At 36.7% G+C, this 27181-nt stretch overlaps 1 protein-coding gene and 1 non-coding gene across 4 annotated transcripts in view; one reads left to right on the forward strand and one right to left on the reverse strand.

Annotated features, from left to right (window-relative positions):
* Positions 1–27181, forward strand: part of LOC122675713 (L-lactate dehydrogenase C chain) — a 33962-nt gene extending 6781 nt beyond the window's left edge. For 2 of the 3 annotated variants that reach the window (XM_043874733.1, XM_043874742.1), the window contains 6 exons: positions 1130–1247; positions 6014–6187; positions 10397–10570; positions 12098–12215; positions 21188–21311; positions 26904–27181. In XM_043874733.1, the coding sequence (XP_043730668.1) occupies positions 1130–1247; positions 6014–6187; positions 10397–10570; positions 12098–12215; positions 21188–21311; positions 26904–27068 (873 nt within the window). In that variant the 3' untranslated portion in view covers positions 27069–27181. The remainder of the gene's footprint in view (positions 1–1129; positions 1248–6013; positions 6188–10396; positions 10571–12097; positions 12216–21187; positions 21312–26903) is intronic. The other variant, XM_043874751.1, reaches the window with a different exon arrangement.
* On the reverse strand, positions 7002–7108 carry LOC122677586. Its single transcript, XR_006335845.1, has one exon. It is a non-coding gene; the product is annotated as a U6 spliceosomal RNA (small nuclear RNA).

Consider the following 27181-nt stretch of genomic DNA (forward strand, 5'->3'; position numbering starts at 1 on the left):
AACCTTAGGAGGCAGGTACTGTTATCATCTCCATTTATAGATGAAAATACTGAAGCATATATGTTAAAGAGCTTGCTCATGGTCAAATGCCTAGGAGGTGAAAGGGCCAGAATTCACTTCCATTTTCTAAGCTCACAGACAGTGTGCTCATTTGTTATGCCTGGGCCATATGCCCACTTGTGAAGTAACTGCTGAGTCCAGAAGGAAGGATGAAACAACTGGTTGGGTCTGGGTGTATGGTTACTTACCTACCCCTAAGTTGGAGGGCCAGCGTTAATTGTAATATACCAAGCCCACATGAAGTGGTTTCCCAGAGGTGCCTACCTTTCATTTTTGGCCATAAGGATTCATACTAAAAACAGCTTCAACCAATTCAGAAATTAGGCATAAGGGTTAAATATAATAAAATCCTTTGAAAGGATTTCATAAGTTTTCGTTTGTTTTAAAGCTGTTATCTGAAGTAGGAAAAAAAACAATTCTGAAAAACTTAACAATTACATGAAGGCAAAGCAATTAATACTTTTTGCTGCATTCTGTTGTTTACCTTAACTTCTGGTGTCTTTAGGTACATTCAGTTCAGTTCAGTTGCTCAGTCGTGTCTGACTCTTTGCGACTCCATGGACTGCAGCACGTCAGGCCTCCTTGTCCATCACCAACTCCCAGAGTTTACTCAAATTCATGTCCATTGATCGGTGGTGCCATCCAATCATCTCATCCTCTGTCGTCCCCTTCTCCTTCTGCCTTCAATCTTTCCCAGCATCAGGGTCTTTTCAAATGAGTCAGCTCTTTGCATCAGGTGGCCAAAGTATGGGCACATTAAAAGACTTTTTTCTTTTTGGCCAAGCCTTGAAGCTTTCAGGATCTCAGTTCCCTGACCAGGGATTTAGAGATTGAACCCAAGCCATGGCAGTGAAAGTCCAAAATCCTAACCGCTAGGCCACCAAAGAACTCCTGTAAAGAATTATTATTTTTATACCACTTTTTCTACTAAAAATGTAGCACTTCTTTGCAGATTCTTTACCATCTGAGCCATAGGGAAGTCTGATTATAAAATAACCACATAAAATTTTTTCTTTTTCTCTTAAAATTGAAATGGGAACATTTTATTCAGACCTTTCATGTATTTTAGGATTTGGCTGATGAGCTTGCCCTTGTTGATGTTGTAACAGACAAACTGAAGGGAGAAACAATGGATCTTCAGCATGGCAGTCTTTTCTTTAATACTTCAAAGATTGTCTCTGGAAAAGGTTAGTTTTATAAAATTATTTTCAAAACTTAAAAAAAAATAGTGACGTCTATCAAATTGTTGTCAATAAGTATAAAATTTAAAATAGCCCCTTTGTAATTAGGACATATAATTTAGAAGGTTAATTTTTTAAAAACATTCCAAAATAAATGAAAAAAAAAAAAGAAGGCACAAAAGCAATACTATTTCTTCCTATTCCTCTTTTTTGTTTTCCATAGAATCACAGTAATAAATGAGTATAATATTTTAATGATTAAAAAAAAAAGAACATTCCATTCTGATTGGAGAATATTTGATAAATACAAAAACAGTATTAAATTTTTTTAATCTCTCTTGTTAATGGTTTTGTGTATTTCTTTACTTTTTTCTATTCATTTGTTTTTTACACAACTGACATTGTATTATATAAATACTTTTTAAACTTGTCATTCAGTTGTATATATTTTCCCAAAGATATGCAGTCTTGAATAGTTTTTGTAATATTATTGATACATTTATCTATATTCTTGTTTTTTTTGATGTGTATTTGTATTTTTTAACCTGTTTTTTAGGCAACCAGGTTTCAGGGTATAGTTTGAAGCTATAGAAGAGGAAATGGAGAGCTTAGCCCCATTAGCATTAGCATTATGTTTTGGCCAACTAAGAATGCTTAGAGAATTAGGAAAAATAATTATTTTATCATAAAGTATTATATATAGTGTGCTTTTTGGTAATGTGATTCAACAGATGTACTTGCTACTAGAAGCCCTCTTGTCTAACATAATTGGAACTGAAAATGGTTACTTACTTTTAAAGTGCCTGTTAGAACCATCATAAAATTTTATATTGACCTGAAACATGTAAATGTACAAGAACTTCATTTGCTAATTTCCTGATTGGAGGGTAAGACCTTTGAGCATGGCTCAACTGATTGGAGTTTTTGCAGTATTTTTTTTTTTTAATAGCAAACCAGTAATAATCATTTCTATTTCTTTAAAGTACCATAATTAGTTTAAAGATACTCATGAAGCAGTCTAATCACAAAACGCTAATAAATTTTTATGGTTTTTCTTCATTTTTATTTCTCTTATAACTAAAAGGAAGATTTTTTAAGATTTTTATTTTAACATGTCTTTCTAAAGCATTCAACTTAATTTTCATAGTAACAGTCATTAAAAAATTAACTATGAAATACCTGAGATGTAAAAAAGAGCTAGAGCTTAAGTATAACAAACATCAATGCAGCCAGCACATAGCAAAAGAAGTAAAACATTACCAATTCACTTGACACATTGTGTGTGTGAAATCTATTCACATCTCAATCCTGAATGTCCTGTTTACTATGTATTTCTTTCACCATCATATTTTAGTGATTTACGTCATATTAGGTAATTAATATATCTGGCATAAATATGTTTGTGTAGAAACATGACAAATTCTTGATACGCAGCAACTCACAAGCACAGAAGTATACAGACATATTAGAAGTCTACTATTAATAGTTGAGAGTGTTCAGTGTACCTTGGGTATCAGTATGTTTTACATCAGTTAATCTATTGAATTTGTTGAGCAGAGTCAAGTTAAAAAGCTACTCCTGTATTAAAATACTTTTAAAAATCATTCAGCTTTTACTTAATAGTAATATGGCAGGATAAGTACCTGAATCAGTCCTTTTGCTATAAATAACAAAACTTGTGCAAAAAATATGAAAGAATAAATATCAATACTTAAAGAATTGATATGCTATTAATAAAATTAAGACATTTTCAGAACAGGTGCTGAATGAAGGCAGGAAATTATAGAGTTAAACAGCACTGTTGCTAGTTTTCAGTAGCTAACATTAGCCGAACCTAGTGAACTTGAATTTTGGTTTTCCCTGCCTCACAGGACTTAGCAGACTGGAGACAGCCTAATTTGAGAGGTGCGTAGGAAATAACCCCATAAAGCAAGACCCCAATGGACTACACCAGGGATCAGTAAACTTTTTTCTGTAAAGGGTCACATAGTAAGTATTTCAGGCTTTGTGAGCAACATAGTCTCTGTCAAAACTTGCAGCCCTCTTGTATTAAAGCATCCATTGACAGTACATAAGCATGTGGGTGTGGCTATGTTCCAATGAGACTTTATTTACAAAAACAGGTAGTAGAACAGATTTGGCTTGCTGGCCTTAATTTGCCAATTTCTTAATGTAAGAATGACCTGGAAATAATTCCCTTCTCCCTATCTCTGGGAACTGCAAGTAAAATTGACTGTCTCAGAAATGCTTTAGTAAAAGAGGGAAATGGCTGCTAAGGATTTGGAAGCCACAAGTTGGCCCTTAATTAAATTCCAATAAAAGCTTAGCAATCTTAAGATAGTCTCTGGAGGAAATACATTTTATTTAAGGCCTCAAAGAACTTCCCCAAATAAAGTTTCATGGAAGGTAAACATCTCATAGTATGAATAATTAAATCTACAAGAAAAAATGAGCAAGAGCTGACAGAGACCACAGTAGATTTCTGATAAAGAAGTTATAAAACAAATTATAATTTAACTGTAATTATTTAAAGAATAAAGCACAAGCTTGAAAATATCAATATAAGATAGGAAACTATGAGCAAAAGAACAGATTTTTAGAAATAACCAAATACTAATATAACTTCTGAATATGAAATGGAATGAAACAAAAAACTAATAGATTTAATAATAGAGCAGACATATTTGAAGAAACAAGTGGTGAATCTAAGGCAATTACCCAGAAGATGGCAAGAAGTAGAAAATATGACAGGTTAAGAATCATGGAGGATAGAGTGAGACAGTGTAAAATACTTCTACTTAGAAGAGTGAATGAGGCAGAGAAAATACTTGAAAAGATTTTGATTCAGCATTTTGGAGAACTGGTGAAAAACAACCCATGGATTCAACCCAAATAATCTCACGACGGATAAATAAAAATCCCCATCTAGACACAGTCTTGTGAAATTAGAAAACTTTAAAAACAAAGAGAATTTTAAAATGATCAGAAAACAAATTACCTACAGAAAAGGGAGGGGGAGGCAGACTGACTTATCAACAGTAGCACTGAAAGCTGAAAACAGTGGAATGATACCTTCAATGTGTGCCCGGACTTAGTTGCCCCAGGCATATGGGGTTTTAGTTCCCACACCAGAGATGGAACCTGACTCTTCTGCATTGGACCGTGGATTCTTTTTTTTTTTAAACCCTTTTGTGGAGGTCTGATGTTCAGTAGATTGCTGTAAGGGAGCTGCTCTGCTACGTATGAAACCCAGACCCAGAAGCAGGTCTTCTAGGAATGGTTTAGCACCAGGTTCCCAGGAACCATGCCATGTGTGTCAGGGGAGGGGGCAACCTCCTTTCTGGGCTGTACGCCGCGTTCCAGGACGAAGCAATCTCTGCACTGGACTCTGGTCCCTGTGTGGTGGGTGCACAGCCCCAAGGGACATGGATGGCAGCCCAAGGAATGCAGATTCTTGACCAGTGGACCACCAAGGAAGCCCTATAATACTTTTTTAAAAGTCCAGTGTGGGATACTGAACATCATGTTGGGCTTAATAAGTGAAATACTTTACAACTGGTCATCAAATTTAGAAGGTTAATTTTCTTATGTGAATGAAGAATGTTTTTATGATATTAAGCATAGCCCCTCACAATAATTGTAATACATTCTCACTCTTCAAATCCTCAAACACACATAAATTCTCAGAATTCTAAGCTTCTGATTCATATGGTATTTCTAAGAATCCAGAGAGTTGAGTTGCATTGCCTCAGGCTTTAATAAAAAATGGAAATGTGGGCTGAAAGGGATGGTAGGTTCTATTATTTTACTTTTTTAAATCAGTGTGAACATTGGTAAATCATTAGTGACAAGATTTCCTTCAGGTTATACCAGGTAACACTGTTGTTCAGTCGCTCAGTTGTGACCCACTCTTTGCAACCTCATGGACACCATAGCAGGCTCAAGAATGCCAGGCTTCCCTGTTCTTCACCATTTCCCTGAGTTTACTCAAACCCATGTCCATTGAGTCAGTGATGCCATCCAGCTGTCTCATCCTCTGTCACCCTCTTCTCCTCCTGCCCTCAATTTTTCTGAGCATCAGGGTCTTTTCTAGTGAGTCAGCTCTTAATATCAGGTGACCAGTGTTTTGGAGCTTCAGCTTCAGCATCAGTCCTTCCAATGAATATTCAGGGTTGATTTCCTCTAGGGCTGACTGGTTTGACCTCCATGCTTTCAAAAGGACTCTCAAGAGTCTACTCCAACACCACAGTTCTAAAGCATCAATTCGTCAAGGTTCAGCCTTCATTGTCCAACTCTCTGAAAAAACCCTACCTTTGACTATAAGGACCTTTGTCGGCAAACTGATGTGTCTGCTTTTTAATACACTGTCTTGGTTTGTCATAACTTTTCTTCCACAGAGCAAGCGTCTTTTAATTTCATGGCTTCCCTGGTGGCTCAAACAGTAAAGAATCCGCCTACAATTCAAGATACGCAGATTTGATCCCTGGGTCAGAAAGATCTCCTGGAGAAGGGAATGGCTACCATCTCTAGTATTCTTGCCTGGAGGGTTCCATGAACAAAGGAGCCTGGCAGGCTATAGTCCATAGGATCCCAAAGAGTCAGACGTGACTAAGATAACATTACTGTGTGGAAAATCTGTTCATTTGCAAGTGCAAGCCATGATAGTAGTGGAGTACTTTAATACCATCACCATACAATAGACTTTTAAAGAATTAAGGCACAGAGATCATGGCAATCTTGATCCAAATATTTTCTTTTGTTTCCTTCTTTAGATTACAGTGTATCTGCAAATTCCAGATTAGTTATTATTACAGCAGGTGCACGGCAGCAAGAGGGAGAAAGTCGCCTTAACCTGGTCCAACGTAATGTGGATATCATGAAGTCAATCATTCCTGCCATAGTCCAAAATAGTCCTGATTGTAAGATGCTTATTGTTTCAAATCCAGGTGAGTCTTTTCTATTACCTTTAACTGCATAAGGATGATATTTCCATTCAGTTCAGTTCACTCAGTCATGTCCGACTCTTTGCGACCCCATGGACTGTAGCACGCCAGGCCTTCCTGTCCGTCACCAACTCCCAGAGCTTACTCAAACTCATGTCCATCGCATCAGTGATGGTATCCAACCATCTCATCTTCTGTCATCCCCTTCTCCTGCCTTCAATCTTTCCCAGCATCAAGGGTTTTCACATCAGGTGGCCAAAGTATTGGAGGTTCAGCTTCAGCATCAGTCCTTCCAATGAATAGTCAGGACTGATTTCCTTTAGGATGGAGTGGTTGGATCTCCTTGCAGTCCAGGGGACTCTCAAGAGTCTTCTCCAACATCACAGTTCAAAAGCATCAATTCTTCTGCGCTCAGCTTTCTTTATAGTCCAACTCTCACATCCATGCATGACTACTGGAAAAACCATAGCTTTGACTAGACGGACCTTGGTTGGCAAAGTAATGTCTCTGATTTTTAATATGCTTTCTAGGTTGGTCATAACTTTCCTTCTAAGGAGCAAGCGTCTTTTAATTTCATGGCGCAATCATCTGCAGTGATTTTGGAGCCCAGAAAAATAAGGTCTCTTGCTGTTTGCATTGTTTCCCCATCTATTTGCCATGAGGTGATGGGACCAGATGCCATGATCTTAGTTTTCTGAATGTTTTTTTTTTTCATTTATTTTTATTAGTTGGAGGCTAATTACTTTACAGTATTGTAGTGGGTTTTGTCATACATTGACATGAATCAGCCATGGATTTACATGTATTCCCCATCCCAAAAAATATGGAACGCTTCACGAATTTGCGTGTCATCCTTGCGCAGGGGCCATACTAATCTTCTCTGTATCGTTCCAATTTTAGTATATGTGCTGCCGAAGCGAGCACTGAATGTTGAGTTTTAAGCCAACTTTTTCACTCTCCTCTTTCATTTTCATCAAGAGGCTCTTTAGTTCTTCTTCGCTTTCTGCCTTAAGGGTGGTGTCATCTGCATATCTGAGGTTATTGATATTTCTCCCTGCAATCTTGATTCCAGCTTGTGTTTCATCTAACCTGGCATTTTGCATTATATACTCTGCATGTAAGTTAAATAAGCAGGGTGACAATATACAACCTTGATATACTACTCCTTTCCCGATTTGGAACCAGTCTGTTGTTCCATGTCCAGTTCTAACTGTTGCTTCTTGACCTGCATACAGATTTCTCAGGAGGCAGGTCAGGTGGTCTGGTATTCCCATCTCTTTAATAATTTTCCACAGTTTGTTGTGATCCACACAGTCAAAGGCTTTGGCATAGTCAATAAATCAAAAGTAGATGTTTTTCTGGAATGCTCGATTTTTCAATGATCCAGCAGATGTTGACAGTTTGATCCCTGGTTTGTCTGCCTTTTCTAAATCCAACTTGAATATCTGGAAGTTCACGGTTCACATACTGTTGAAGCCTGGCTTGGGGAATTTTGAGTATTACTTTGCTAGCGTGTGAGATGAGTGCAATTGTGCGGTAGTATGAACATTCTTTGGCATTGCCTTTCTTTGAGATTGGAATGAAAACTGACCTTTCCATACCATTTCTTTTTCTTTTTAAAACAATGTCGTTTAGCAAATTTATGATGATAAACCACACCCATCCAAAGCACACAATACTTTTTTTTCCCCAGCATTATTGATATATAATTGATATGCAAGTTTTATGCATTGTTGTTTAGTCACTAAGTTGTGTCTAACTCTTGTGTGACCTCTTGGACTGTAGCCTGCCAGGCTTCTCTGTCCATGGGATTTCCCAGGTAAGAATAAAGGGGTGGGTTGCTATTTCCTTCTCTAGGGTATCTTCCCAACCTAGGGATCAAACCCGTGTCTCCTGCATTGGCAGCTGGATTCTTTACCACTGAGCCGCCAGGGAAGCCTATCATATGTTATTTATCATATTTGTGTGTGGAATCTAAAAAAAAAAGGTACAGATGAACTTATTTACAAAACAGGTAGAGTCACGGATGTGAAGAAAACAAACTTATGGTTTACCAGAGTAGGGGGAGGGAAGGATAAATTGGGAGATTGGCATTTACATATACACACTACTACACATAAAATAAACAACTAATAAGCACTAATGTGTAGCACAGGGAGCTCTAATCAATAGTCCATAATGGCCTATATAGGAAAAGAATCTAAAAAAGAGTGGATATATGTACATATATATATTGTTTTGTGACTTTTGTGAGTTAATTCTGTGAAGTCTGTATTCTTCATTATACATGGACACAGAAGTCTTTGTTTCATCTGTTTAGTGATCCACCAAGAGTGGATATATGTATAACTGACTCACTTTGCTGTGTACCTGAAACTGACACAACATTGTAAATCAGCTGTACTCCAAAAAGGGGCTTCCCGGGTGGTGGAGTGGTAAAGAATCTGCCTGCCAATGTAGGAGACACAAGAGACACAGATTCAATCCCTGGGTCAGGAAGATCCCCTAGAGAAGGAAATCGCAACCTACTCCAGTGTTATTGCCTGGAAAATTCCATGGACAGAAGGAGCCTGGTGTAGGCTACAGTCCATGGGGTTGCAAAGAGTTGGACAGGACTGAGCACACACACAGAATACTCTAATAAAAATTGAAAAAAAAAATATTTTAATTGAAAAGAATAAAAAGACACAGTAAGTGAAAATAAAAAGCTGGAAAAAGATACTGCATACAAACAGGAGCTAAAAGAGAGCTGGAGTTGCTATACTGATATCACAGAAATTAGACTTTAACACAAAAATTATTGTTGCAGACAATATTATATAATGATAAAAGGCTAATAGATGCAGATAAGGCAGTAAACAAAATTCCACACTGAATTATGATTTTAAAAAATAATTTACTAACCCATGAATGAAAGGAATTTTCTTCAACCTCATAAAAAAATATTTATGAAACAACCCCAGCTAGCCTTATACTTGATGGTACTAGACTGAGTGATTTTACTTCTAAGACCAGGAATGAGGCAGTGAGACTTGCTTTTGCCACTTCTGTTTAGCATCATGCTAGAAATTCTAGCTAGAGTAACTGAATAGAGATTTATCAGATATTTTAAATGAACTACTTTAACTATGTTTAAAGAACTAAAACAAAACGTGTCTAAAGAACTAAAGGAAATAATGAGGTTGATCTCTCACCAAACAGTGAATATTACTAAATAAATAAATGCTATTTTTTAAAAAAGAATAGAAATTCTGAAGTTAAAAAGTTAAATGAACATTAACTAGAGGGACTCTAGCAGAGTGAGAAGGCAGAAGGAAGAATCTGTGGACTTGAAGACAGGGTAGTTGTTTAATGGCTGGGCTTTCTCAGGGACAATTTCTGTTGATGTTTTTTTGTCTTTCTGTGTTATGTATTTCCTTATTTTGTTTCATGCCTCATAATTTGTTGAAACTTGAACATTAAAAAAGTACAGTAGAAAAACTCTGTGAATGAAATTCTTCTCGGCGTTTGCATCAGCTTGTTATAGTTTGTTTTGTGACTTTTATGAGTTAATTCTGTCAAGTCTGTATTTTTATTATATGTGGACACAGAGGTCTATGTTTCATCTGTTCAGTGATCCGCCACTGATTGGACAAAACTTTCCTTAAATGCTTGGAACCAAAAGATACCTCCCAGTCTTTGCTGCAGTGCTCTGTGTACAAGTTAGGGCATGCCTTCAACACTCACCAGGCAGTTTGTAACTATGCCTTAGCCTTTACTTCCTGCTTTCATAGAACCTCATGGTTAGACAGAGCTAAAGTTTACAATCTTATCATGTTTTTCCTGAGCTTGCACACACCTGCATACAGTCCTAAGCGTGCATGTGGCTTTATTCTAGGTAGGAGACTCTGATAGTTTACATGAGGCTGTGATGATGGAGAGGAAAAAGCTAGGTGATCTTAAAGAGGTATAATTCACCGATCATTAAATATACAGATAGGCACATATGTTATTTCAAAAAAGAATCTTTCATTTTAAAATTCTGATGGTGATCATTTAATCTTTTAAAACCCATCTGAGAGATTATCTTTTTTTCTTTGTTGACTTGCTTCATTTTGAACTCTAATGAATCCATATTTGACTCTAAGACAATTAATCAATCTGTCTATTCAGAAAATCAGATTGTAAGAAGTTACTATGAATCTTTCTCTAACAAGAAATTTTTCTTCCTAGTGGATATTTTGACATACGTTGTCTGGAAGTTAAGTGGCTTACCTGCAACTCGTGTAATTGGAAGTGGTTGTAATCTAGACTCTGCCCGTTTCCGTTACCTAATTGGACAGAAGTTAGGTGTACATCCCTCAAGCTGCCATGGTTGGATTATTGGTGAACATGGTGATTCTAGTGGTAAGTGTAAACTCATTACCATTATATAATCGCACTTCTTATCTTTAATAATGCTTATTTTCCTTAAAGTATTGGCATTTTACTGTTTGTTTTCCTTAACTTTCAGTCTTTTGTGTCATTGGATTTAGCTACCTCACACAAAATAGTGCATAGAGCATATAGCTATTTTAAAATTCAATGAGTGTGTGTGTGTGTGTGTGTTTTTTTTTTTGGTCTGGAGCACTTTGATTGTGGTTTTAAGGACAGAATTATTAAGATATAATACATCCCATAAATTTTACCCGTTTAAAGTGTATAATTCATTGGATTTTTATTCACAGAGTTGTGCAACCATCACCACAGTCTAATAGTAGAAAATTTGCATCACCCCCAAGAACGCCAATTCCTGTACTCACCCCCTGCCCTAGCCACAGGCAACCATTAATCTACTTTGTGACTCTTGAGATTTGTTTTTCCCTGACTTTTCACAGAAATAAAATTTTTAGTGTGTGATTTAAATTATTACTTAGGTCATATGTCTTGGCTCTTTTCCTAACTTAAACATTTAATCTCTGCTACACATTTAGATGTTTTGGGTTCCTTCATAGCTCAGTCGGTAAAGAATTTGCCTGCAATGCAGGAGACCTGGGTTCAATTCCTGGTTCAGGAAAATCCTCTGGAGAAGGAAATGGCAGTCCACTCCAGTATTCTTGCCTGGAAAATCCCATGGACAGAGGAGCCTGGTGGGCTATAGTCCATGGGGTTGCAAGAGTCGGACACGACTTAGCGACTAAACTACCACCATGAAACTACACATTTAGAACTTCATGCTTATAATGCTCTCTTAATTCTGTGGTGTGTATCAGTCTTCTTTCTGTAATGCCAACTGGTCCATTGAGAATAGGCACCATTTATTCCTTTATTCAATCATCCGTTTGTTCAAAACATTTAATAAGTACTTCAATGGTTATAGTATAATAAGTATTTTTTATTTGATTTAAACAAATTTTTTTGACCAGTGCCTTAATTTGATTCTGTTGGCTTGTGTCATTGTCTTAGCTTAAAAGACAATAATCATTAAAAATAATTTTCCCAGATATGTTTTAATTTCTCCCATTTAATATTCCATGATTTTATTAAAAAAAAATTCTGTATGGTTTAATAGTATGATATTAATTTATTGCTCTTTGCCCTCTTATAATATTTTGTTATTTCTTATAGATTATTTTCTTTGTGGATTCTATATTTATATCTTGCTTTAACATGACTCCTTACCACAAATTACAAATAAATTCTACTGCATATTTTATGGTACTTTATAATTTTACTTTTTACATTTCTCTCTTTTGTCTATTTGAAACTTATTTTTATATATGGTGTAAGGTAGTAACCTAACTTTATTCTTAAAAACCCCACTGAACTTACCATATATGTATGGCAAGTTAATAAAATATGATAAAGCCAACACCTGGGTAAAAAAAAATCCACTGCATTTAAACAACTGAAGTATTGGGAAGAAGAGTTCATTCTGAGATTTATTTCTTTTAGTGCCTTTATGGAGTGGAGTAAATGTTGCTGGTGTTTCTCTGAAGAGTCTAGATCCTAACATAGGAACTGATTCAGACAAGGACCACTGGAAAAATATCCATAAGGAAGTTGTTGGAAGGTAACATTAGTTATTCACTTTCTTAGTACCTTAATAATCAGTTGTAACAACATATTTTACAGAGAAAAAGTATAAAAGTTGATTTTTGCTTTTTGTGAGGTAAATAACATTCTGAAAATTCCCAAAGTTGGACTCACATAATGCATAGCTTTCTTTTGGGGGAATTTTTCAAACAGAAAAGAAGACAGTGAGTACCTTCTGTTTCTATGATTTTGACTAGTATATCATATAGGTGGAATCATTCAGTATTTGTCTCTTTGTGACTAGTTTATTTTGCTTAGCATAATGTCCTTAAGGTTCATCCACATTATAGTATATGTCAGAGTTTCCTTACATTTTAAGACTGAATAATATTCTGTTGTATGTAAATATGCCACATATTGCTTATTCATTCATCTCTTGATGGATTCTTGGTTTGCTTCCATGCTTTAGCTATTGTGAATAATGCTGCTATGAATATGCATATACAGATCTCTTTGAGACTCTGTTTTCAGTTCTTTTGGGTATATACCCATCAGTGAAATTGCTGCTGTTTGTTATTCAGTTGCCCAGTCGTGTCCGACTCTTTGCAACCCCATGAACTGCAGCACGCCAGGCCTCCCTGTCCCTCACCATCTCCTGGAGTTTGCCCAAGTTCATGTCCATTGCATCGGTGATACCATCATCATCTGATGTCCTCGTCTCCCTCTGCCCTTTGTTTTGAGGAACCACCCTACTGTTTTCCACAATGGCTATACCATTTTACATTCCCACCAATACTGTAGAGAAGTTCCAGTTTCTCCACATCCTCACCAACACTTAACTTTCTCTTTGACAGTGGCCATCCTAATGGATGTGAGGTGGTAATCTTATTGTAGTTTTGATTTGCATTTCCTTGATTAGTGATGCTGAGCATTTTGTCCTGTGCTGTTAAGCCATCTGTATATCTTATTTGGAGAAAATGTCTACTCAAGTCTTTTGCCCAGATTTGAATTGGATTTTTTGTTGGTTGTTGAGTTTTAAGAGTGCTTACTAATATTCTGGATATTAATCTCTCATCAGATAATTTACAAATATTTTCTTCCATTCCATAGGTTCTTTTTTTAAACCCTTTTCATATTGTCTTTTGATGTACAAAACTTAGAAATTTTCATAAAGTCCATTTGTCTATTTTTTTCTTTTGTTGCCTTTTGTGTTCTATTCCAAGAAATTATTGCCAGGTGCAATGTTATGAAGTCTTGCCCTGTGTTTTCATGTAAGAGTATCTTAGTTTTAGGTCTTATATTCAGATCTTTGATTCCTTTTTTTTTTTTTTTTCCATTTATTTGTATTAGTTGGAGGCTAATTACTTTATAATATTGTAGTGGTTTTTGCCATACATTGACATGAATCAGCCATGGATTTACATGTGTTCCCCATCCCGATCCCCCCTCCCATCTCCCTCCCCATCCCATCCCTCTGGGTCTTCCCAGTGCACCAGCCCTGAGCACTTGTCTCATGCATCCAACCTGGGCTGGCGATCTGTTTCGTTTTTGTAAATGGTTTTAGGAAAGGGTCCAATTTTAATCTTTTGCATGTGGATATCCAGTTTCCCCAGAATCGTTGGTTGAAATGACTGCACTTTTCCCATTCAATGATGTTGGCACAATTTTTGAAAATCAGTTGAACAGATTTTCAGATATGGAGGTTTACTTCTGAGCTTTCTATTCTATCTCACTGGTCTATATGTTTATCTTGATGCCAGTACCATATAATTTTGATTACTGTAGCTTTATAGTTAGTAAGTTTTGAGGTGAGAAAGTGTGAGTCCTTCAGCTTTCAAGATTGTTTTAGCTATTCTGAATCTCTTGAGATTCCATATGAATTTCAGGGTGAGTTTTTCAACTTCTGCAAAATCTATCCTTGGGAATTTTGGGGAATTTCACTAAATCTGTAGATGGTTTAGGCTGGTATTAGCATCTTAATAATATTAAGTCTCCAATTCATAAACATAGGTTGTGTTTCCATTTATTTATGTTTTCTTTAATTTCTTTCATCAGTGTTTTGTGGTTTTCATTGTACAAGTCTTTCACCTCCTTGGTTAATTCTGAAGTACTTTTTTTTTTGGTGCTATTGTAAATGGGATTGTTTTACTAATTTCCTTTCAGATTGTTCATTGTCGTTAAATAGGAATGCAGTATTTTAATGTTGACTTTCTACCTGCTACTTTCCTGAATTCATTTATTAGTTAAATGTTTTTGTTGTTGTTGTTGTTGTGTGTATGAAATCCTCATGGTTTTCTGCATGTAAGATCATGTCATCTGTAAGTACAGATACTTTTATTGCTTCCTTTCCAATTTGAATGCCTTTTATTTGTCTTTCTTATCTAATTGCTCTGGTTAGAACTTTCAATGTTGTGATGAATGGAACTGGCAAAAGTGAGCATCTTTGCCTTATTCTTGATCTTTTAAAAGCTTTTAGTTTTTCACCATTGGGTATGACCTTCACTATGGGCTTTTCATATATGGCTTTTATATTGTTGAGGTAATTTCTTTCTATTCCTAGTTTCTAAGGTGTTTTTATCATGAAAAAGTATTATAAATTTTATCAAATAATTTTTCTGTGTCAGTTGTAATGACAGTGTGGTTTTCCTCTTTTATTCTCTTACTGTGATATATTACATTGGTGGATTTTGGTATGTTGAACCATCTTTGCTTCCTAGGACTGAATCATGGTATATAATCCATTAAATACTGTTGAATTCAGTTTGTTAGTATTTTGTTAAGGATTTTTGCCTCAGTGTTTGTAAGGGATAATGGTCTGTAGTTTTTTCTGCGCCCCCCCCCCTTTTTAAATTATTTTAATTAAAAAAAAATAGTGACTTTTTCTTTCTTTGGTATCTGTGTAATGCTTAGAATCAATAATAATGTCTTCACTTTCATTTCTGATTTTAGTAATTTGAGACTTCTCTCTTCTTAATTCATCTAACTAAAAGTTGTCAATTTTGTTGACCTTTTAAAAAAACTGTTGATTTTCTTTCTTTTGTTTTTCCATTCTCTATTTTGTTATTTCCACTCTAATCTGTATTATTTACTTCCATATGCTAGATTTGGGTTTAATTTGTTCTTCTTTTCCTAGTTCGTTAAGTTGTAATGTTAGATTGTTGATTTGACATCTTTCTTGCTTTTTAATGTAAGCATATATGGCTGGCTATAAGTTTCCCTTTAGCACTGCTTTCTTTGTCTAATAAGTTTTATCTTATGTTTTGATTTCCATTCATCTCTTAAGTATTTCCTAATTTCTATTGTGATATCTTTTTGATCCATTGGGTTGTTATAGAATGTGCTTTTTAATTTCCGCAAATTTGTGAATTTTTCAGTTTTACTTGTATTATTGATTTCTAAATTCCCCTTGTTGTGTCAGAGAATATAGTATGATGCCTGTCTTATTAATTCTGTTGAGACTAGTGATTTCCCTAGTGGTCCAGTGTCTTAAGACTCCATGCTCCCAATGCTGGGCGCTCAGGTTTGATCCCTGACCAGGGAACTAGACCCCACATGCTGCAATTAAGAGGTCACGTGCTGTAATTAAAGGTCCTGCATGCCACAATGAAGATTGAAGATCCACGTGCCACAACTAAGACCCGATGCAGCCAAATAAATAAATATTCTTTAAAAATGAAAGGAACTAAATCTATTGAGACATAATTTGTGGCATAACATTTAGTCTACTCTAGAAAAATATCCCATGTATACTTGAGGAGAACATAGATGCTGCTGCTGTTGAGTAAAGTGTTCTGCTAGATCTAGTTGGTCTGTTGTGTTGAATTCTCAGTTTCTTTCCTTGCTTTCTGATTGAGAGTGGGTAATGAAGTCTTCAGTTATTATTGTAGAACTGTCTATTTCTTCCTTCAATATTTTCTCTATTTGCTTCATGTATTTTGATGGTCTGCTATTAGATGCATACATGTTTATATAATTGTTTTATTTTCTTGAACCTCTGGTTAGTATATAATATCATTTGTCTGTTGTAAACTCTTTGATTTAAAGTCTGTTTTGTCTGACCTTAGTATAGCCACCACCCTCTTTTGGTTACTATTTGTATAAAATATCTTTTAACTATTTGTTTCTTTGGTTTTACTTACTTTTAAATAAGTTTCATGTGATAGCTTGTACTTGGTTCATGTGTTTTTATCCATTCTGTCAATCTCTTTTGCTTGGAGAGTTTAATTCATTTACATTTAAAGTAGTTTCTGATGAGGAGTGGCTTCTGTCATTATGCTCTTTGTTTTCTATATACCTTAGAGCTTTTTGTTCCTCATTTCCTATATTACTGTTTCGTGTTTATTTTTCATAGCAGAATATTTAAATTTCTTTCTTATTTTCTTTTGTATATCCTACAGCTATTTATTATAGCTATTTTTATTCTGGTTGCCATGGGCGAGTACCTTTGGCACCCTAAAGTTATAATACTTTTAGTTGAATTTCTACCAGCTTAACTTCAGTAATGTACAAAACCTCTGCTTCATAGTTCCATCCTCACCCCTTTTGATTGTTAATGTCATAAAATTGCATCTTTATACACTGTTTGACCCAAAATAATTAATAATTATTAATAATTAACAATTAATTAATCAATAATAATTCATTAATTATTCTTTTAAATGCAGTTGTTTCTTAAATTTGAAAATGAGAGTTGCATACAAAGTCACAGTGATACTACCTTTTTGACCAGTTGTTCTTTTAAATGTATTAGTCTCTAAAATCATGCAGAAAACGAAAAGTGGAAGTAGAAACTATTGTTACCATATTACTAGCTTTTATAAATATCCATGCATTTACCTTTATTGAGATCTTTATTTTTTCACATGACTTAAAATTACTGTTTATTTCACCCTGCAGGACTGCCTTGAGTAATTCTTGCAGGGCAGGTTTAGTGGTGATGAACTCCCTTAGCTTTTGTTTCTTTCACAATGTCTTAATTTTTCCCTCACTTTTAAAAAATAGTTTTGCCAGATATAAGATTCTCGGTTGACATTTGTTTTCTTTTTTATCAGTTTAAATATATCTACCCACTACTTTCTGGCTTCCAAAGTTTCTGGTGAGAAATCAGCTGATGATCTTATTTTTCACTTTTCCTCAATCTTTTTTCTTTCTGTGTCTCAGGCTGTTATTTGCATTGTCCTATCTTTACGTTTGCTGATTCTGTTTTCTGACTGCTCAAATCTGTTGTTTAATCCATCTAGTGATTTCTTTTTTTCATTTCACTTATTATACTTTTCAACTCTAGGATTTGGGGCCTGGGGTTTATTTTTAGGTTTTATGTTTCTTTATTGGGATTTCCATGTTGTTCACTCATCATTTTCTTGACTTTCACTATAGCTTCCTTTAGTTTTTTGAGCATCTTTAAGACAGCTGTTTTAAAGTCTTTGTCCAGTATATCTACCATCAATTCCCCGCCACCCCCTGCCCCCCACCAGGGACAGTTTCTGTTGATTTATTTTTTCCTTTGAATGGGCTGTACTTTGATGTATCTTTGTATACCTTGTGATTTTTTTGTTGTTGAAAACCAGATGTTTGAATCTAATAATGTGGCAACTTTAGAAATCAGAATGTATCCAGTCCCCAGGGTTTACTGAGTTTTTGTTCTTGTTGGTATTGCTTTTGTTTTTTGATTGTTGAAAGCTGTTTCTGTGCCAAGGACCAGCCTGAGTTGTAATCTTATGGTCTTTGATGTTGTTTCTAAGCCTGTGCACATAGGTGGTTACTTTCTAATTTCCTCAAAATATGCAGTTGCTTTTGTATATTCTGGTCTTCAGTGTCTGGCTCCCAATGGGAAAAAAGAAATATTAAGGGAAGAGGGAAAGGGTACTTACTTGCTCTTTACATTCCCTAGAGGCCACCTTAGTCAAAAGGGGAGAAGCTTGCAACAGTTGTGGGGAAATGAAACAATAATGGCTTTGCCTTCTTTGTCTCCACCTCTGTTATCAGAAGCAGTAATCATTCATTAGAAAACATATCTCTGATATTTGAAGAAAATAGTTTTTCTCACAGGCTGTGCACAAGCTGCTTTGGGTACATGTGAACAGCCCCTACTGTGCTAAGAGCTGAAATTAACCACAATTTAATATACAAGCCTTCCCTTGGAAGTTTCAAGCTTGCAGAAGACTCCAGAGTTTCCCCAAAAGTTATATCAGACAGAGTCTGGCATTGCATTTATTGTCTAGGTGGAGAGATAGATTCCTGGTGCTTCCTACTCTGCATCTTCCTAGAAGCCTCCAGTACTTGCAGGTGGAAGTTGCTCAGTCGTGTCCAACTCTTTGTGACCCTGTGGACCGTAGCCCTCCAGGCTCCTCTGTCCATGGAATTCTCCAGGCAAGAATACTGGAGTGGGTAGCCATTCCCTTCTCCAGGGTATCTTCCCAACCCAGGGATCAAACCCAGGTCTCCCACACTGCAGGCAGAATCTTTACTATCTGAGCCACCTAGGTTTTTAAACTTAGACAACTGTTTTGTGAAAAAGCATACTCAAAGTCATCTTTCCAGATACTCCTACCTTTTCGGAAAAGATTCATACCTACAGTTAACCCTTTACCTTGATAGCTTGTCATGACCTGCATGGTTATCTTTGTGTTATATATTGCTCATAATTCTTATGACATATCCTAATATTTTATACATAGAAAAAAACAAGCTTTGTATACCTATAATCACCAGAATGTATAAGAGCAAATAGGTAACCAAAATCCCTCACCAGATGTTTTGATAATTCTTAATTAATTGGACTATCTTATTTTTCCCTTTTGTTTACCATCATTTGTACCTTATTAAAGTTATTTGATAGCTGCATTTAATTGTGTGTTCAGTTTCTCTGAACCAACCTTATTTCCTCTTCTGGTCAAACTATTTCCACATCAATTGGAAATTTCAGGTTAATATCCCAAAATATCTTTTCTTTGATGGTTGTTAGTGGTATGTTTCATTTTCTTAAATTTTCTTAAGAGGACCTACAAACATTTGTTATGCCATATAGCTTTGGATAAGAGATTAAATTAATGCCTACCAAATGAAACCTATGTTAATATTACAGAATCATTTCACATTACTCTCAGCAAAAATGTCCCTTTCCCCCATCTACTATATATTTCCCATTATAGGGGCTATTGGGAGCTGTTTCCCAATAAATGCAGGAATCTATCTGATCTGGCAGGACAACTATAACCCAGACACTAAGGAACGTGTTTTAGCCAAGATTGGTTTACAGATGTCATGGAGTAGCCGGTCTTTATAGGGATGTCACATTGTTGGACTTTTGTCTGTCCAGTCCCTGATAATTGTACTACAGGGACTGTTAGTTTCTTTTTCATTTGAAACACTGTTGCTATAAGGGAATAGTGATTAAGATCACATTTTCCACTGAAGTCCTGTGTGATTTGAATACCAAATACTGCAACACATTACAGATACTCATTCCAGTTAGTCCTTAACAATGCAGTGTCCAAAATTAAATTATTTACCCCTTTTTCATTTAGCAGAGGATCTATAGTTATAAAGACTCCTCGGGATACTGCTAGTACTTTCCTTAAAAACAACTCAACTCTTAATAGCCTCTAATTTTTCAGTGCCTAACTAACAATTGCAGGGAAGTGACAACATGATTCAATAGGATGTCCTTCCAGTTTCTGAATGGAGCATTTACTTTACAATATGGGTCAGGTTTTGTCTTAAAATACCTGCCTTAAAACGGCTTTTTCTTGATTCTCCCTTTTATATCAGCAGTTTTAATTTCATTAGGATGATTAACAGCAACTAAAGAATTATGTTCTTAGCCATTTTCTTCTCAACCCTCTTCTCCAGATTCCACTATTAAGATTTGTTCTCAGTTACCTAAGGCATAGGTTTCTTTAACTCTAAACACCACCAGTCAGTCAGTCACTAGGCTAAATTTCCTTTCCTTTTTTTTTACTTACCCCACAGAGTCTTGGTTATATTGAGAGTCTGAAAGTTAGTCTTAATTTTGATACCAATCTTCATGGCCTCTAATAGTGCCCTGGTTTTGGATTGATAGTCAAATCACAGGACAGCACAATAAGTATAGTCCATGTTGAGCTGATCCATTTGCTACTGAGTGTGTTGTGTACAGTCCTGGAGCCTTGAAACTGTGCCTAGGTGTTTGCAAGAGCCCCTGATACAAATAATGATGCTGGACATTCTGCGTTTCTTGTCCTGGATCCTTTTCTCAAAAATATATAAAATCCGAGCTAAGTTAAAACCTCTTTGTCCTTTAAGTTTTAATGTCAATCCAAACTCAAGATTGCTATTGGTGGCAATGCAAAAATAAAATACCTATTTATTACAGAAAATTCATAAGCATAAAGAAGAGGTCACCTGTAAGCCTGTTACTCAAGAATAGTCATGTAATAATTTGCTAGATTGATATAATTCTAAAGTTCCTATAAAAATACATTATGTTTTTTACAAGCCTGAGATAAGAAATTATATAATATTTCGGATTATGCTATTTTCCTTTGAAAAAATATCAAAACATTTCCCCATGCTTTAATGTATTATTGATTTAATAATATATCCTTAGGGAAAATATGTAACTTATCTTATAATTATATAAAGTTTAAACTTACACTGACACCTTAACAATTTTATGTGGTCAGCAAGATATATATGCTAACTTTCAAGGTGATCAGAGTCTATGTTTGGATATTTAAGCAAAAATACAAAAATTTGAAGCTAAGTTTCATTTCGAGTGTCATAAATGACCTAGTAGTCTACCTTTATGGTAAACAAAGGGTAAATTACTACTTACAGTGAATAATGAAGTTAATGAGAATAATATAGAAATTTTTATTGCCTATTCAGAGATAATTTCAAGAAGAGATCTCTAAGAAAATTTTAAGAGTGTTATTGACATGTAGGTTGCTTTAGAATGGATGCTTGAAAAATATGTTTTCTCTGAATCAATTCTCATGAATTTGATTTTCTTACTTTCCACAACTGTAGTGCCTATGAGATTATCAAGCTGAAGGGGTATACCTCTTGGGGTATTGGACTGTCTGTGACAGATCTGGTAAAATCAATTTTGAAAAATCTTAGGAGAGTGCATCCAGTTTCCACTATGGTGAAGGTAGGCTTAAATAGAATCTTCACTTATCATTCTTTTAATAACGCTGAGTCCTTACTATGTGCCAGGCATTACACAAAATGTTGAGAATATATTGGTGAACAAAATAGAGACCCTGACCTTACAGAGTTTAATGAAAGATAGCAACTTAATAAAACAGTTACCAAAGCAAATAATAACACATTTTGTTAAGTGCCATGATGACAAACTGTGAAGTTCTTAGAGTTTACAAGAAAAGAATTTAACTGCTCTGGGGAGGGGGCATTCTTGGTACAGGCAGGCAAGATTTTCTAAGGAAGTAAAATGTGACCTAATCTGAATAATGAGTAGGAGTTAATTTGGAAGGCTGGACTAATATTCCAAGCAGAGGGAGGAACACATGTGAAGGGGACCTGAGGTAGATATAAAAAGAGGGCACTTGAGAATCTGGAAGGAAAAAAAGGTCAGTTATTGAAATGCACAGAGCAAAGGGAACAAAGGGAGGTGTATGATAAGGCTAGGTGAAGTAGGCAGGGTTGGGCCACTGAAAGTCTTATAAATCTTATAAAGGGGTTTGGGTCCTTACCATAAGAGCTATGGAAATCCACCAAAGAAATTAAGAAAGGGACCGGTTTTACAATCTTTGTTTTTGTTGTTAAAAAGATTCCTGGGGTTGTGATGGACAGAACAGATTTGAAGGGGACAAGAGTATAGGTGAGTAAACTTGGGAAGAGGCTGTGTATTACAGAAAAAAGTAGTAGTAGAGATAAAGAGATAGGGACAAATTTGAGATACACTGTATTTAAGAGGTAAAATTCATAGGTTTTGGTAATGGAGTGAAGTTGAAAATGAGGGAGACAAAGGTCATTGTTAGGTTTTTGTTTTGCACAGTTAAATGGTAGTATAATCCACTGAGGGAGGGCATATTCAAAGAGAATCAGATTTGAAGATCATGTTTGCAATTAGGGAGAAATTGAATTTGAGGTGCCTTGGTAATGTCTGAGAGAAAATAGGCAGTTGGGTACAAGCTTCTGGAATTCATAAAAGAGTTTTGGGTTGCAGTTATAAATGTGAGCATCATCAGCATGAAAACAGTAAGCCACAGAAGCCAACTCAAACTAGCTTAAGCAAAAGAAGATATGTTGACTCGTGTAACTGAAATGCCAAGGAGGCCTGAACCACATGCTCAAATTGTATCATTAGAGCTATTTTTTTCTCTCCACAATCTTTGCTCATCTTTTCACTCTTGCTGGCGTTAATATCCTGTGGACATTTTTCATGGAGCAACAAAGATGGTTCCCATCAGCTGCATGCTTAGAGCCGATAGTATCAGTACCCTGCCTCTCCATTACCCATATTAATTTCTTGATAATTGGCCTTTTTGGGATCACGTGTCCATTCCCATGATACTTGTCAGTCAGGGAGAGGAAGTTACCGAAAGGAAAAAAGAGGTTCTGTCAAAAAAAAAGAGAAAGAGATACTTGACAGGCAAAGACAATAGATATCCCTTACACATAGTAACTGAAATCATGAATTTGAATGAGCTTGCCTGAGGAGAGAGTATAAAGTGACAAGACAGATTGAGTCTTGAGGAATTTCAGTTTTGAAAGCTGAGTTTATAGTGTGAGTCCACGAGGTGACTAAGTGGTGGCCAGAGTTAAAAGAGAAACCAAGAGAACACAAAATCATGGTAACCAAGTGAAAGGAGGGTACCTTAAAGATGAAGGATTGGTTTTCTGTTGTTGATTGATGTGAAGTCATGTAAAATGAGGGTTTGAAAATACCAGGAGGATAAAGTGACATATGTCATTGAAAGCCTTAGCAGGAGATGTTTAATAAAGTAATAGGAATGAAAAAGTCTAATTGGAGAACAGCAGGGTCATCTTAACTTCAGCAGTATTTACTTTCAGACCAGGTAATTCTTCATTGTTGGGGATGACCTTTGTGTTGTGGGATGTTAGCAGCATCCCTGGCCTGTACTCATTAGATGCCAGTACATACCAATTTTGACAATCAAAAATGTCTCCAGACATTACCAAATGTCCCTTGGGAAGCAAAATCATTTCCACCTGACAGAACCTCTTAAGTAGCTGGGGAAATTAAAGTCAGTGTGAAAGTCTCTCAGTCATATCCAACTCTTTGTGACCCCATAGACTGTAGCCCGCCAGGCTCCTCTGTCCATGAAATTCTCTAGGCAAGAATACTGGAGAGGGTAGCCATTCCTTTCTTCTGGGGATCTTCCTGACCCAGGGATTGAACCCAGATCTCCTGCATTGCAGGCAGGTTCTTCATCATCTGAGCTACTAGGGAAGCCCAAAAGCCAGTGTAAACAGCTCTTTTGAGGTAAGTGAGTGTGAAAATAGAGCAGTAATTGGGGAGGAAAATCAAGGCAAGGCAAGTTTTTTTCTTTTAAAAGGTAAGATGTAAAGAAGATATTGGGGATAGAAATAACAAGTAGAGAGGGTTAGTTAATAAGCAGAGCATTCGTGAAGGTATTAGCCCTAGGAAGGAGGAGGGACAGATATTTGTTTTAATAGGGGGTAACAAAGAAAACAGATAGTGAATCATAGATTTGTAAGTTTGGCATTGGAAGCATCTGATGATGTCTGTCTTTTTAATGAAAGGAGACAGTCATCTGCTGAAAGTCAAGGGAGATAGAAAAAAGTCAGATGTTTGAGAAGATTTGAAATTACTGTTGTAGATAATAAAAAACAGAAGTAAACAGAATCAAGGCAGAATTACTGTCAAGTGGACTCATTTGAAATTGATAAGCATTAATTTTAACATGTTAACAACTTTGTTGTGTCATTTTCTCTAGGGATCTGAGTGCAGGAATGGAGAAATAGATAGCTGAAGTCATTGGGGTTTGGGTTTTATTTCAGGAGTGTTAAAAGAGGGAGAGAGAGGAAGACAGAGATATAGATAGTTTTGGTTTCTACACATGCTAAAAATGAGTTTGACCTTCTACTAAAGGGTCACAGTCAAATTCAAGACCTTTGCCCTTATGTGTTATATACATACAAATGAACAAATTAAAAAAGAAAATGATTAATAAAGATTTAAGAAATATTTATAAAAGCTAAAAATTAAAATAGGCAAAGGGTCTTAGAGTATGGCAAAAGGGTTACAGAATGGACCCAAGAAATGAATCTTAAGTTGGAGGAATCTCATAACAAAGTTCAGAGTGGGATGCTTGGGGTGGGAAGAGAAGGTCTCGTGAACTAAAGAAAGAATACAAGAAATTGGAAAGAAAGGGAATTGGTTGATTTATCCACATGGACAATGACATCACCAAGGATAAGGGCAGAAGCTGAGAGGGAAGATTATTAGGTGTTAGAGTCTTTTATGGATAACAGGAATACTCAATAGGTTTGGAGATGGTGATTAGAAAGAAAGAGCTAAATAAGATGAGCCTCAAAAAATAGGGGGAATTTTTTTTAAGAGGGCAAGGGATTAATAATTTGGAAGAGACAGTGAGGAGTATTCAGTTGATTTCACATACTGTTCCTGACTAAGCAATTACCTCTAGAGGGCTCCTGAAGAAGAGTTAGGTATCAAATGAAGGCTCCTCAAAAAGACATTGAGTAATATGGGAATTTCTTAGTCATTACTGAACAAATCAATAGATGAGTTATATTTTATAGGAAATACTTAAACATTTGACATTAAGAACAGAATCATTTGTATGCTGTTATTCTTTTTTCCCAGTTCATTTTTATTACTTCACATTTTCAGCAAATAAAGTTGGCAATAGTTTATTTAATATTACTATATTAACTTGATTTTTTGTCAATAAATAGAGAATTCTCTTTAAATAGCCATTTCCTCATTTCATGGCCAGTCTAGGAGAAAAGGAAGCAAATTTCAGTGCATCCAGGGGTCATATTGCCAGCCAGGCATGACGCTTAAAGGGAAAGAGGGTAGGCTGAGGGGCTGGCAGCAGGTCATGGTCAGCACGCAGGGATAGGTCACGGTAGGGCCCTTGTTTCCAGTCCATCCAGCAGCCCCTAAGTGGGATGGACATGCATTTCCAGTTCTAAGAAGGCCCTTCTAGTAGGAAGAGATACAGTGAAAGGAGAGGGAACAAATTCCTGAATCACTAGCAGGGGAGGAGAGTGGCTTCTGCGCCAGCCACACTAGCCTTGTTACTGATGCCACTCAGCCAACCCCTGCGGCTCATGTTCAAGCTCCAGAAGGCATTGTGCTACACAGAGGTAGCACCAGAAGGACCAAGGACAGGAGAGGGGAGTGGGAGGAGGTAAGTGTGACTGGAGCTGGAATGTGACTGGGAAGGGAATGTGCGCTGATAGTCTGGTGGGTCAATGGCCTTCCGTGGCTAGGCTTAGACCAGAGTGAAGTGAATGTCAGTAGAGCCTGGTAGGGAACCCTGCTAGGAGAAGACATCTAACTAGTCTGAGGAAATCGTGAGGTTGAGTATCAAGTGGCTACCAAAGTGAGGCAGTTGGACTGCAGTGGAGGAGATGGATAGGGAGTCCTTCTGTGGACCACTAGAATAAAACAGGAACAGTGAGCTCCTGAGGGGAGCCCCAGAGATGGTGAGAGGGAGACTTGGTTGAGTAGTGCCAGTGGACTGTGAACTATCAGGGGAAGCTGGGAGGCACCACTCCAGAGTCAAGGAGCCTTCCCCTTGCTCGGTGCTAGTTCCTGGCAACTTTACAGTCAGATCTGGAGGAAGAACAAGACTTTCCCAATGCTGCCTCCAACCCCACGTTCAACCCCAAGGGGTGAGGTAGGAGAATGCAATGGGAAGTGGGAGGCAGAGAGGTGTGAGAGATCTACTGAGTCTTCTTATCTTCCAGGGAGGAGGTGGAGGCTGGTGTGTGGTCATGTAGGCATTGTGTGAGTTACCCAGGTTGTAGTAGGCTCCAGCAGCTGCCTCTGTGGCCTTGGCTTTAGCTCCAGGGTTGGAGGGAACATCAGGGTTGCTGATGGAAGGTTCCATGGCCCCAGGATAGGGGGGTGGCCATGGCTGCACCTATTCCCTGGCCCTGTCCATAATGGAAGGACCTGGATAAAAATCCAGTGCCAGCCAAGAGGGCAGGGGTGCCTTCCGTGAGTGACTGGCAGGGAAATTACATAAACCTTGCTGGGCATGTGAGAGGACCTTGTAACCTTAGGCTCTACCTCTGGAAACTTGAGAAGCCACCTGTTAGCACCTGTTGTTCAAACTTAATGGCATCCCCTGGTGTAGAGATTATGCAGAGCAGAGCCTTTCGAGCTACTTCCTACTTCACTGTTCTCTTATTTTACGCCAAAAAACAAACACAGGCTGCTTGATCTCACAGGCTGCATAGTCCTTCATCAGACTGCATGACGTCCTTTCCCTTAGACAGAAATATGACAGAGGTTAGGGGTAAAGTAGACAATGCCTTTCTTGGTTCCTTTGAAGTCCTCTGGGATGTTCTTCGTGTCATTAAACACAAGTTCATACATGGTCATTAGACATTAGGATGCGTTTGGTGGTGGTCTCGCCACGGCCCTCAGTGATTCTTCTTGAGTTCCATATTCTCTCTGTATATTCTAATTCTGAAGCTCTCTTGCATAGCAGCTTTTCCATATCACATTACTGAATAATAACCTAATTTTGCCTTTTAGGGCTCATATGGAATAAAAGAAGAAATCTTTCTCAGTATCCCTTGTGTCTTGGGACGAAATGGTGTCTCAGATGTTGTGAAAGTTAACTTGAATTCTGAGGAGGAGGCCCTTTTAAAGAAGAGTGCAAGCACACTTTGGAATGTCCAAAAAGACCTGAGATTTTAAAACTTTTTAATGTTCCATGTTTTTGAGAACAGAAGATAGTAGACTGTATGTTTTATATTTTGAAAGTATTCTCACCTGATCTGTAAAAAATAAAAAGAACATTGGACCTATGA

This window comes from Cervus elaphus, chromosome 2 (assembly GCF_910594005.1).
Source record: "Cervus elaphus chromosome 2, mCerEla1.1, whole genome shotgun sequence".
NCBI classification, from domain to species: domain Eukaryota; kingdom Metazoa; phylum Chordata; class Mammalia; order Artiodactyla; family Cervidae; genus Cervus; species Cervus elaphus.